The sequence below is a fragment of the Neophocaena asiaeorientalis genome, unplaced genomic scaffold (assembly GCF_003031525.2).
Source record: "Neophocaena asiaeorientalis asiaeorientalis breed wild unplaced genomic scaffold, Neophocaena_asiaeorientalis_V1.1 scaffold15, whole genome shotgun sequence".
In the NCBI taxonomy this organism is placed as follows: Eukaryota; Metazoa; Chordata; class Mammalia; order Artiodactyla; family Phocoenidae; genus Neophocaena; species Neophocaena asiaeorientalis.
This window is the reverse complement of record NW_020185328.1, coordinates 9,775,255-9,788,519: the sequence shown is the minus strand read 5'-3', so window position 1 is coordinate 9,788,519 and position 13,265 is coordinate 9,775,255. Positions and strand designations below refer to the sequence as shown.

At 33.1% G+C, this 13,265-nt stretch overlaps 1 protein-coding gene across 1 annotated transcript in view; it reads left to right on the top strand.

Moving 5' to 3' along the window:
* The window catches only part of PIGK (phosphatidylinositol glycan anchor biosynthesis class K), a 133,060-nt gene that overhangs the window by 40,674 nt on the left and 79,121 nt on the right, over positions 1–13,265 (top strand). Inside the window, exons 4-8 of the mRNA XM_024734585.1 lie at positions 2,090–2,225; positions 3,931–4,042; positions 5,939–6,035; positions 8,276–8,393; positions 8,617–8,727. Of these exons, the coding sequence (XP_024590353.1) occupies positions 2,090–2,225; positions 3,931–4,042; positions 5,939–6,035; positions 8,276–8,393; positions 8,617–8,727 (574 nt within the window). The remainder of the gene's footprint in view (positions 1–2,089; positions 2,226–3,930; positions 4,043–5,938; positions 6,036–8,275; positions 8,394–8,616; positions 8,728–13,265) is intronic.

Below are 13,265 nucleotides of genomic sequence, written 5' to 3'. Positions count from 1 at the left end.
GCGGACTCTCAACCACTGCGCCACCAGGGAAGCCCTATAATGAATTTTTTTATGATATATTGATTATGTTAACCAAAGGTTATAGTGTTGATTGAATTTATAATTTTAAGCTGAATTGACTACTTCTTTATGAAATTGACATTATATAGATATTAAGTAATCATTTCATTTCAAGGAACGAAATTAACCTTCAACCAAAAACATGACCTAAAGGAATATTTTTATTTTTATATTGAGATTTATAGGTCAGTTCATTCTTGTTTAATAGTGGCTTATAACAGAAAAGATATGATTGATAATAACAATATAAATCATTTTAAGTTATTAAAATGAGAAGATATATTTTCCATTTTAAGAGGAATAACTTTCATCATTCTGTGAGTATGAATCAGTAACAGCTGAAGATCTGATCTTTGAATGTGGCAGTGTTGGAACCCTTTCAAAATAGAAACCTAGCCAATTTTCAAGAAAAATCACAGTGTTTCAGTTCTGAACTTTAATGTATTTGGACCATATGCGGCAGAACATTTTCTTCTTGCTATCTCTTGCCAAACTAATTACATATGCCACATTAATTTTTCCCTTATGTTTGGGAAGCTCAAGTATATTGTAGAATAAAGAATTGCCTGATTCATGTTCACCAGTTTTAATGGAAAGATCAAGATGAGAAGCATTTAATTAAAGAGAGACTTTGTAATTTTCTCTCAAAGAAAATAAAAGCAAAAATGAAAATGTTTCATTCACTCAATGAATGTTTATTGAATACCTACTATATGCCAAGCTGTATTACTAAGCCTGAGTGATACAGTGATGAACAGGACAGATAAAAGCCCCTGCCCTCAGAGAGATGCTCATATTCTAATGGGAGGGGGTAGTGGGAGAAGATGGGGATTTCAGATTCGTAAATGACCTATAGGAAAGAAAACTTGAAGTGAGAATAGAGTACCTTAGCTGAAATTTGAATGATATGAAGATTTGGGAGGAGAGAAGTCTAAATTTGGTCAGTAGCCCCTGAATTGGGAAAGGCTTGGCATATTCCTGGAACAGTATGGAAGTAGCATCCGTGAACATGGGTGCTAGGGGCTGAAGTTAGAGAGACAGACAGAGACCACATTGAGCCTTTTAGACCATGTAAGGAATTTGTTTTCCTCTAATTATAATGGGGAGTTCTTGAATGGTTTTAAGTGAGAAAGTTTAGTGATTTGACTTGTTTAAGGAAGGTCACTCTGGTGGCTATAAGGGGAATGAACCATGGGAGGGTGAGAGTGGAAGTGGGAAGCCAGGTGGGAGCTAATCCAGCACCTAGTCCAGCATCATCTAGAGATGATGGTGGCTGGTGTCAGGGAGATGGAGTGGAGCCAGTGAAGAATGACTGCATTGGAGATGTGTTCCTGTGGTACAGTGATTACACTTGCTGATGGATTGCATGTTTTCATACTTAAGCATTTGAGATTCTGAAAAGTAGATTCTTTGGAATATCATAGTTTAACTCAGTAAGTCTTGAGAGTTTCAAATATTATTAAAATTGAAAAAAATGTTTTGGGAGGACAGTGTAGCTCCTTCATCTTAACTTCCTTTTGCTATATGGCATAAAGTATACTCTGTTGGGAAAAAAAATTAAGTTAGTTAATTTCAAGTTCTGAGGATAAGTTCATGACAGATTGTTCTAATTTCTCGACTTTAAAACTTATACTAGGGCTTCCCTGGTGGCGCAGTGGTTGAGAGTCCGCCTGCCGATGCAGGGGACACGGATTCGTGCCCCGGTCCGGGAAGATCCCACATGCCGCGGAGCAGCTGGGCCCATGGGCCATGGCCGCTGAGCCTGCGCGTCCGGAGCCTGTGCTCCGCAGCGGGAGAGGCCACAACAGAAAGAGGCCCGTGTACTGCCAAAAAAAAAAAAACTTATACTACATAAAGATATGAAAAAAATAATTAAAGCTCTTTTAAATATGTCCTCAATAATTATTTTGAGTTAATTTTAATAAAGAATGAAGATAATTACCATATTATATAAATAGAATATATTTGTTTTTACCTTTCTGGTTTTATTTAATAGTACACTATATTTACTGAAATTTTTTTTTCCTAGTCACATTGTTCTGATGCTTGCAGATGATATGGCATGCAACCCTAGAAATCCTAAACCAGCTACAGTGTTTAGTCACAAGAATATGGAATTAAATGTATATGGAGATGATGTGGAAGTGGATTATAGAAGTTATGAGGTAAATTGTTTAGTTTAGCAACATTTTTGAAATATTTTCACTTTTAAGCTTTAAAATAGTGGTAGAATAAAATAATCTTATTCTTTTTCTTTAAACTTTGTACATGATTGTCACTGAAACCTTGCTATAATTCTGTTTCTGGAGTTCATATTAAGGAAACAATATATGAGTAAAACTATAACAGCATGAATATTTCATATATGTATCTAGGATAGAACAACTTTATCTTGGCTTCTATATTAGAGTATTTTATTGATGTTTAATGTATCAACATTCTTTTATAGTAAGTATATTCTTTGTTTTTCATATTTGATCTAAAATTTCAAGTTTTATATTTTTAGTAAGTATATTGTGAAAATACTAAAGTGACTAACACTACTTAGAGGTAATCACTTTTAATATGCTTCCAGTGTTTTTAGCATGTATGATTAAAAATAAAAATGTAAATTTGGAAAAATGGCATTATACTATATTTTCTCCCTTTGAAACTTCATTTTAAATTTAATAAATTGTATGTTTAAAATTTGAAGTCTTCCTTGATGAAGTCTTCCTCAATAATCCTTCCCCTTTTACCAAGTTTACCAAAAGTAAGACACAATTTCCCATGTTCCCAGACCTGTTTTGAAGCAATTTAAAAAGAATATCTTTTCCCAGGTTGTAAGCTGCTTGAGAACATGACCTGTATCTTACACCTAGAGAGTTCCTGTAACCTTCTGAAGGCGCTCAAAAATGTTTGTTCAACAGTTAAATGTTTATGAATGTTGGATTTTTTCTTGTTTATTTAGTCATTATAAAATGTAGACCAAATACTTCCCTTCCTTGTTAGCCAACAAGAAGTCCTGTTAAAGAAAAACACTTAGCATTTTGCTGTCTTCTGGGAAAAATGTAAACCAAATAGCTTACACACACACACACACGCGCACACACACACACACACACACACACACACACTTACATACTCATGATCTAGGGAAAAGTCAAACAAGAAAGCTGGATTGATTTTCTGCCTTTTAAATATAGATCTGTGTAGTATAACTTCAAATTAGCATTATACTCCCAAGACCTTAAATATCTTTCAAAGAATCCCAGATGTCCAGAAATTCCTGGTTGGGAAATCTGGTTTACAGTGTTAGAATTTTTTACATGTTAAAGATACCCCTAATGAAATTTAAGTAACAAAATGCATTAAAAAATCAAAGATGCATAATTTGGGAATTATTTATGGATCTATCCTTATGGTTTTATTTTTATAATTTATTATGGACCTGTCTTTCACTGTTAATCTAGAATTGACTAAGTAGTTGCACATATTAATTGCAATGGTTATAATGTTGTTGAATTTATTTATGTTTCTATATCTTGTTTCTTCCCAAAGAATTGCCTGTGAAGACAGACTGATAATCTTTAAGTTTTGGGCAATATTTTGTATAGTATTTGAATTTTTAAATGTATAATTAACCTATTTTTCCCCAAGGTAGTTTTTATTTGTTAGTTTTTAGTATTTTTTAAAAAATGGAAACAAAGTTAGTTTGAGGTATACATTTAAATAAATATATTTTAATTGAGTTATATTTCTCTTCAGGTTTTATTTTCAGTTTATGCTGAGTAATACATAGAGAAAGAAGACGGAATATTTTTGAAAGTAAAAAACAATTATCAGGTTTCCCTCAATTCTATTTCATCTGATTTTTCACTTATTTTTCAGGTAACTGTGGAAAATTTTTTACGGGTATTAACTGGGAGGATTCCATCTAGTACGCCTCGGTCAAAACGTCTTCTTTCTGATGATAGGAGTAATATTCTTATTTATATGACAGGTAATTTCATAATTTAGATATTTAATGATAGCATATGTTGCAACTCTTTTCAAAAAGGAATTTGTGTGGAAAGAAATTTAAACATCTTAAATTATTTTGGTTCAAGTAGTTTGATAGTTTGTTATGAAGTTCTCTTTTCTCATAATGTATAAAAACTTGAAATGATATTTTAGAACAGTGTATTACTCATCAACTGATGATAAAACAGGTGCAGAATGATTCTTAGATGTCATACAGCAAGACAGTGACCCCCTACTTAGTGGTCTTCTTTTCTTTATCATGTTGCATTTATTTACAGCTTTTAAAATACAATCAATTTATAAACTTTCTAAATTAACCCAGCAAGTTAATGAAGTCAGAAAAATTTTCATTTTAGTTTATCTGACATTTACAAGAAATTTTAAAGTTTTTGTGACAAATAGGATGAAGGACAGTCTTGTAGCTTGGCTTTATTTGATGTACTAAACAAAAGGTTTTACAACATTTTTTCTGAGTCTGTTGATCCTCTTTCAGGATAGCTCCAGGTATGGGAGAAATTCCAGTATCTAAGAAAGAATTGGCAAACCCTGGCCCATGGAAGGGCTACTGTTTTGGAAGTAAAGTTTTATTAGAACATAGTTGTAACCATTTGTTTTGTGTATTGTCTGTGGCTGCTTTTACGTTACAGTGGTAGAGAGTCCAGGAGTTGCAACAGAGACCATATGGCTCACAAGTCTAAAACATTTACCACATGGCCCTTTACAGAAAAAGCTTGCCAACCCGTGTAAGAGAACGGGAAGGTTGATAATTATGATAATATGATAATAAAAACGGTAATAGCTAATATTTATTGAGGCTTACTATACATCACGCAGTATTCTTAATCATTGTGTATATTAGTTCATTTCATCCTCACAACAATCTAAAGATTTAGGTGCCGATTTTCAGGGCTGTCATATATGGTTGTGTGGGTTGTGCACTGCATATAAGTGTCTGGCTCGGGTGGTGAGTGGGAGCTGAGATCTAGTATATGTTTACATTTACTCAGCTGTGTGCCCTGCTATAAAGTTGTGTCTAATGGGAGAGAGAAATATTCTTCTTCCCTTAACCCACCCTAAGGCATAGCCACTAACCACTTTTGAGCTTACAGGACTGCTTATATTCAGTGGGAGCACTGAAACACACAGATTTTTCTACTTTGTTACCCAGTGGGAAGTACCTTTTGAAAATCTGCACAAAGGACATATATAGACACGCTAATGATGACCTTACTGATACATTTCTTACTTTACATCTGAGGAAACTGAGGCATAGAAAGGTTAAGTTACTTGCCTAAAATAACACAGTCATTAAGTAGTAAAGCTAGTGTTTGTATCCAGGCAGACTGGCTCTATCATGCATTCTAAATGTCATAATCTTCTGGTCAACTCTCATGGGACAGTGGTTGATGATTGTGAAAACATCAAGTTTTAGGTGAGAACTACACTTCCTATTGATATAGCATTTCAAGTATATACTGTGAATAGTGCTAGCTTACCATGGGACTAGCTAGTGTCTTCAACTCCTTTCTCACCCAAAATGTTTGCCTGGTATTTGAGAAATTTTTATCTATGGAAACTCATTTCTGACATAATAATGGAGCCAGTGAAAAAAGTATAAATGTGTTTTTCTAAAACTGAATGATAGAAAATCTTTTAAATATATATTATATCTACTATTTTGTACATAGTCTATCATTATTCTCTTTAATTGGTATAGCAGAAAATTAAATTTATTTGTTTTTACAGTACTTTTTATTTTAGAGTATAACAAGTGATATTAAAATATTGCCATGAATGAAGTGAATGTTTATATCTGGATGTGTGCAGTTTGCATTAAGAACAGTGTCTGTTTGATCTTTCTGACTCTTCCTATAAGGACATGGTGGAAACGGTTTCTTGAAATTTCAAGATTCTGAAGAAATTACCAACATAGAACTTGCAGATGCTTTTGAACAAATGTGGCAAAAAAGACGGTAATTGACAAATGACTACTTTTCATAAGATAAATTAGTACCTAATTTTTCCATGGTTAGTAGATTTATAAATCTTATGAGATCTAAACTTATTTTAATAAGTTATTTCTTCTACTCTAGATTTATGTTTGTTATTTCTATTGAACTGAACTATTTTTTTTTTTTTAGAAATTGTACATTGTAGCAGTAGTTTTATTATATTTTACAGAAGTATGAACTGAATTCTTTTTAGAAGAAAAACTTGGGTTTCTTAAAGAGCATGGAAAGAAATTCACCTGTTAAGATCATGTCTCTTGTTATTGCTCATCCTGTTTGGAGGAAATAAGAATCCCACCAACCACGTTCCCCATTATTTAGGGGGATTGTGAACATATATTTATTTTTCATCTTGTACTTATTCTTTTTGTACAATCTTGGGCCCTCCAAGTGATAGGAATACATTATTTCTTCTTTGGAAAAAAGATGCTGAAATTAGGATTAGTATAAAATTTGTAGCAACTCACATTAAGGATGATATATTGTTAGTAATCTGTGGTAAGCACCCTTTTAGTTGAAAGTTGTCATATGAACTTAAGTGAATTTAAAGTAGCGATTGAACTGCTTTTAAATTAATTACCCTCAATAAATACTTATTGCTTACCTTCTGAGCATGTGGCACAGAGGGGAATATGATGCTTACTGTGCCTTCAAAGTTTTTAAAATCTAGTAGAAAAGAGAAATGTGTACACAACTCTGCTACAAATTAAATATTCTAAATTCTGAATTATAGGCATAAGGAGAATGTATAGAAGTGTTGAAGAGGAAGCTTTTGCTTGGTACTGGTTTTATCTTATTCATAGCTTACATTTATTGAAGGTATCCTAGGTGCTGGGCACTGTTATATAATGTGTTGTTCTGTTTAATTTTAATAACACCATGAGGCAGATATTGTTATTATTCCCATTTTTACAAATGTGTAAATTGAGGCACAGATAGATTAAATAACTTGCCAAACTTTATACAGCTCATAAGTGCCAGTACTAGAATTCACATCCAAGTGGGCCTGTTCCAGAGCTTACTCTCTTAATTGTTTTACTGTACTGCCTCTCATAACCTTAGATGTTTATGATCCCCAGGGGTGTCCACAGATTTTTGTCTCAGAACAAATGTGTCATATTAATCGTGCCTTCTATCCCTTGCTTAGATAATATTAAGATTCCATGCTTTCTTTTTTAGGTGTAGTGTTAGCTGTTTACTTAGATCCAATGTCTGAGAGAAACCTCTGAGAAAATGTTATTTGCTCCCTGTTTTCACCTTCACCAACTAGGCAGCTTAAATATAGAGCTGATTTTGTTATTCTTTCACTTTAAAAAAGCCTTTAATGGCTTCTTCAAACTTACAGGTTAAGATCCAAACTTTGTACAGGATACTTTACAGGTTGACCCTGCCTTACCGTTTTGAAATGAATTTCTCTCCATTTTACCAAATTAACTCTAAATCCAAGCTACATGATACAATTCCTTTTTCCTAAACATTTATACTTTTTTACATTTAGATGCCTTAATACAGGCTTTTTCCTCTGCTGGAATGTGCTATTCCTCTCTTTGTTAAATAATATAACACTCACCCCTCACTGCCCTTGTCAGACATCACCTTTCCCTGACCTGCCTTTCCTTACAGTTTCCTCTGTTTCTTTCTCAGTGCTCTTGGAGCACTTTGACTTTGTTAGACTCTAAGCTCTGTGAGGGCAAGGACTATTGTATCCCCAGCTTAGTGTCAGGCACATTGTAGGCCTTCAATAAAATTTGTAACACTCATCACATTCTGATTTAGTTATATGTTTATGTGTCTGTCTTCCAGTTAGATTTTAAGATCTTTGAGTATGGTGACTAAGTCATATATATATTTTTTCTGAATCTAGCTCAGTTTCTAGGACTGTGTGGGTGCCAGATAATGTTTTTTTGAATTGAACATGTGTTTGAATTCTGAATCTTCTGGCATAGATAAGGGAGGGGGAAGAAGTTGGGGCAGCCACTTTATGGCACAACTACTGCACTCTATTGAGGTGGTTCCCCTGGACAGGTTATACCTTTAATATTTCTAATATTAAATTTGTATTGGGAATTCTATCAAAAAATCTCAAATTTTTAGCTAATGAAATGACTAAGATATGACTTAAACATCTTAGGGAAGTATTGTAAAATGTTAATGTATGTTTAACAGCATGATTCATGTCAAAGATATTATCACTTTTCTTTCAGCTACAATGAGCTATTGTTTATTATTGATACTTGTCAAGGAGCATCCATGTATGAGAGATTTTATTCTCCTAACATAATGGCTTTAGCTAGTAGCCAAGTGGGAGAAGATTCACTCTCGGTAAGTGCATTTTTTCTTTCCCGTTTGTAAATGGCATTATCTTTGGAATGTGTAGCTATTTGTAGGATCGCTTATATGCTTTATAAATATATCTGTTATTTCTTATTCTTAGAATTCTTTATATCTTAGAAGGAAATTTTGATTATATTTAAAATATTTTGTTGTAATGTGATGATCCTATCTATTAGACATACACTTTTTTTTCCTTTGCTTTTTTTTATAGCATCAACCTGATCCTGCAATTGGAGTCCATCTTATGGATAGATACACATTTTATGTCTTAGAATTTTTGGAGGAAATTAATCCAGCTAGCCAGACTAATATGAATGATCTTGTAAGTATTTGCTTGATTTGATTATAGCACAATAGCTATGCTAACCTTAATGTAATAAGTGAAGTCTGTTATTCCTCGATTTCTAGGGTACTCTTCCATATGCTGAATGGTGGCCTTTTAAAGTGTTTTGAATCTCCCATTACAGTAGTATCTCTTTCTTTACTACAAGAGGCCTAAAACCTTAGCCTAGTTAACTTGCTATTCCTTGAGGTATTTTGCTATTGTCATTCATTTGCTCATGTTTTTTTTTCCCTACCAGAAATCTCCTTTTTTAGATTCACATATTGAAATTCTACCTATTCTTTGGGAGTCAAATCAGATCCTACCTCCTCCAGGAGATCTTCTCATAGTCTTGTTGGAATTTATGTAAAATAAGTAAAGCTACTCAGAGATTTCTTTCTTTTTTTTTTTATGCCATTTGTCACAGTCTGTCTTTTTTTGGACTTACTAATTGAGTGTAAATGTTTTTCTCACTTAATGGGAAGTTCTTGAAGGAGAGAGGCCTCCTCTTACATATTTTTGTGCACCCTACAACTTCTAGTACCATGTTTTGATGTGGCCTGTTGAATTTAGTTCAACTTTTTTTCCTGAATTTTCCGCACTGATTGTCTCTTTTAAAATAAATCTACTTTGAAGTTGCTATCAAAAGTAAGCATAATAAAAAGCTTGAAATAGCAGTTCTAGACTGGATAATTACTTTGAATTAATGACTTTCATTCTTTTTTCATTAATTTATATCTTAATTCATTCACAAATATTTCTTGGGTTTTTGCTAAGTGACAGGCACTGGCTGTACTCTAGAGATAGAGGCAGATACTGTCCCTGCTTTCATGGAGCTTTGGAATGAATGGGAGCCTGAGTAGATAGGGTTCTGGGCTCTAGTATTTCATAAACCAAGCAGCTTTGTATTGATCTCTTTTATTATATAGAAACCTTTCAGGTAGATTTCTATTTATTAAAGAGGTTCAACTCTAAAATTCTGAAAACCACTGCTTTAAGCTATCAATTTGATAACATCAAACTACATACTACATTTTGAAGTTTTGAAAGGGAATAACTGCCAACTAGGAATTCTGTAAACTGCAGGGTTATCATTCAGAATTGAAGGAGAGATCAGGAGTTTTCCAGATAAGCAAAACTAAAAGAGTTCATCACAATTTTACAAGAAATGTTAAACGGACTTCTCTAAGCTAGAAAGAAAAGATACTAATCAATAGTAAGATAACATATTAAATTAAAAATCTCACTGAAAAAGGTAAATAAAAAGGTAGTGGGTTAATCATTTATAAAGTCAGTACAAAGGGTAAAAGACAAAAGTCATAAAATTAATTAAAAATACAATATGTAGTTAAGGGATATATAAAATGAATAGATGTAAAATATGTTATCAAAAATGTGTTGGGGATGTAAAATATAAAGCTTCGGAATGTGTCCAAAATTAAGTTACTATAAACTTAAAGGAGATCGTTATATATGTAGGATGTTATGTGTGACCTATGGTAACCACAAACAAAAAACCTTTAGTAAATACACAAAAGTAAATGAAAAAGGAATTTAAAATAACTGTAAAGAAAACAGTCAAACAACAAGGGAAGAAAGAAAGAGAAGAATAAAGGAACAGGGATGAACTACAGAAACAGTGAGAAAACAATTAACAAAATGGCAGTAAGTAAATACCTATCAATAATTACTATAAATGCAAATGGACTAAATTCTCCAATCAAAGGACATAGGGTGGCTGAATGGATTAAAAAAAACAAGACCCGTCTCAATGCTCCTTACAAGACACTCACTTCAAACCTTAAGACACTCACAGTCTGAAAGTGAATGGATGGAAAAAGATATACCATGAAAATGAAAAGGAAACTGGGGTAGTAATAGACTTCCAAACAAATACTGTAACAAGGGCATTACATAATATAAAGGGGTCAGTCCAACAGTCCAACAAGAGGATATAACATTTGTAAACATTTGTGCACCCAACATGGCACCACTTAAATATATAAATCAAATAGTAATGGAAATAAAGGGAGAAATAGACAGTAATACAATAACAGTAGAGGACTTAATACCCCACTTAATATCAATGGATAGATCATCCAGACAGAAAATCAACAAGAAACATTGGCCTTAAAAGACACCTTATATCAGATTGACTAAATAGATACATACAGAACATTCCATCCAAAATAAAAACAGCAAAATACACATTCAAGTGTACATGGAACATTCTGCAGAATAGATCACATGTTAAGCTACGGACCAAGTCTCAGTAAATTTAAGAAGTCTTAATAAATTTGAGCATCTTTTCTGATCACAACTGTATGAAACCAGAAATCAGTTATAAAAAGAAAACTGGAAAAAACCACAAAACATGTGGAGACTAAACAACATGCTGTTTAACAATCAGTGGGTTATCAAAGAAATCACAAAATACCTTGAGACAAATGCAAATGGAAACACAACATTCCAAAATCTTTGGGATGCTGCTAGCGAAAGCAGTTTCTAAGAGGGAAGTTCATATTAATACTGACCTACCTCAAGAAACAAGAAAACTCTTAACCATCTAACTCATTTAAAGGAACTAGAAAAAGAACAAACAAAGCCCGAAGTTAGTAGAAAGAAGGAAATAATAAAGATCAGAGCAGAAGTAAATGAAATAACAGCTAAAAAGACAATAGAACAATCAATGAAACTAAGAGCTGGTTCCTTGAAAGATAAACAAAATTGGCAAATCTTTAGCAAGACAGACTCATCAAGGAAAAATGAGCCCAAATAAGTAAAATCAGAAATGAAGGAAGAGAAATTACAGTCAATATCACAGAAATACAAAAGATCATAAGAGACTATTATGAACATTATATGCCAACAAATTAGACAATCTAGAATTGGATAAATTCCTAGAAACATGCAGTCTTCCAAGACTAAATCATGAGGAATTAGAAAATCTGAAGAGACCAATTACTAGTAATGAAATTAAATCAGTAATCCAAAAAAAAGAAAAAACGCCAGCAAACAAAAAGTCCAGGTCTAGGTGGCTTCATAGGTGATTCTGCCAAACATTTAAAGAAGGTAATACCCATCCTTGTCCAATTATTCCAAATAAAATAATACACACTTTGGATAATACACACTTCTTAAGTTTGAGAAGAAAGAAAGAACACTTCCAAAGTCATTTTATGAGACTAGCATTACCCTGACACCAAAACAAAAGAATTGATGCTACAAAAAAAGAAAATTATTGGCCAATATCCCTGATGAATATAGATGCAAAAATCCTCAACAAAATATTAGCAAACCAAATTCAACAATACATTAAAAGAATCATGCAGCATGATCAAGTGGGATTCATTCCAGGGATGCAAGTTTGGTTTAACACCTGAAAATCAATAATGTGATATACCACATTAACAAAATGACTGATTTAAATCATATGATCATTTCAATAGATGCAGAAAAAAGCATTTGACAATTTAACATCCACTTATGATAAAAACTCTTTACAAAGTTGGTATAGAGGGAATATACCTCAATATAATAAAGGCCATATATGACAAACTCACAGCTAACATTATACTCAGCAGTGAAAAACTGAGAAAGCTTTTTCCTCTAAGATTAGGAACAATACAGGGATGCCCACTCTTGCCACTTTTATCCATAGTGTTGGAAGTCTTAGCCACAGAAATTAGTCAAGAAAGAAACAAAACTGAGTTATTTGTAGTGAGGTGGATGGACTTAGTCTGTCATACAGAGTGAAGTAAGTCAGAAAGAGAAAAATAATACCGTATGCTAACACATCTATATGGAATCTGAAAAAAAATGGATGAACCTAGGGGCAGGACAGGAATAAAGACACAGACATAGAAAATGGACTTGACGACATGGGGAGGGGGAAGGGTAAGTTGGGATGAACTGAGAGAGTAACGTTGACAGATATACACTACCAAATGTAAAATAGATAGCTAGTGGGAAACAGCTGCATAGCACAGGGAGATCAGCTCGGTGCTTTGCGGCCACCTAGAGGGGTGGGATAAGGAGGGGGGGAGGGAGATGCAAGAGGGAGGGGATATGGGGATATACGTATGCATATAGCTGATTCACTTTGTTTTACAGAAGAAACTAACACAACACTGTAAAGCAATTATATGCCAATAAAGATGTTAAAAAAAAAAAAAAGAAATTAATCAGGAAAAGAAATAAAAGGCATCCAAACTGGAAAGGAAGAAGTAGCAAAACTGTCACTATTTGCAGATGGCATAGTACAGAAATCCCTAAAGACTACCAAAAAAACTATTAGAACTAATAATGAATTCAGTTAAGTTGTAAAATACAAAATTAATATACAAAAATTGGCTGAATTTCTGTACACTAATAATGAACTATCAGAAAGAGAAGTGATGAAAACAATCCCTCTTACAATTGTATAAAAAAGAATAAAATACCTAGAGATGGATTTAACCAAGGAGGTGAAAGACCTGTATTCTGAAAACTCTAAGCATTGATGAAAGAAACTGAAGATGACACAAATAAGTAGAATA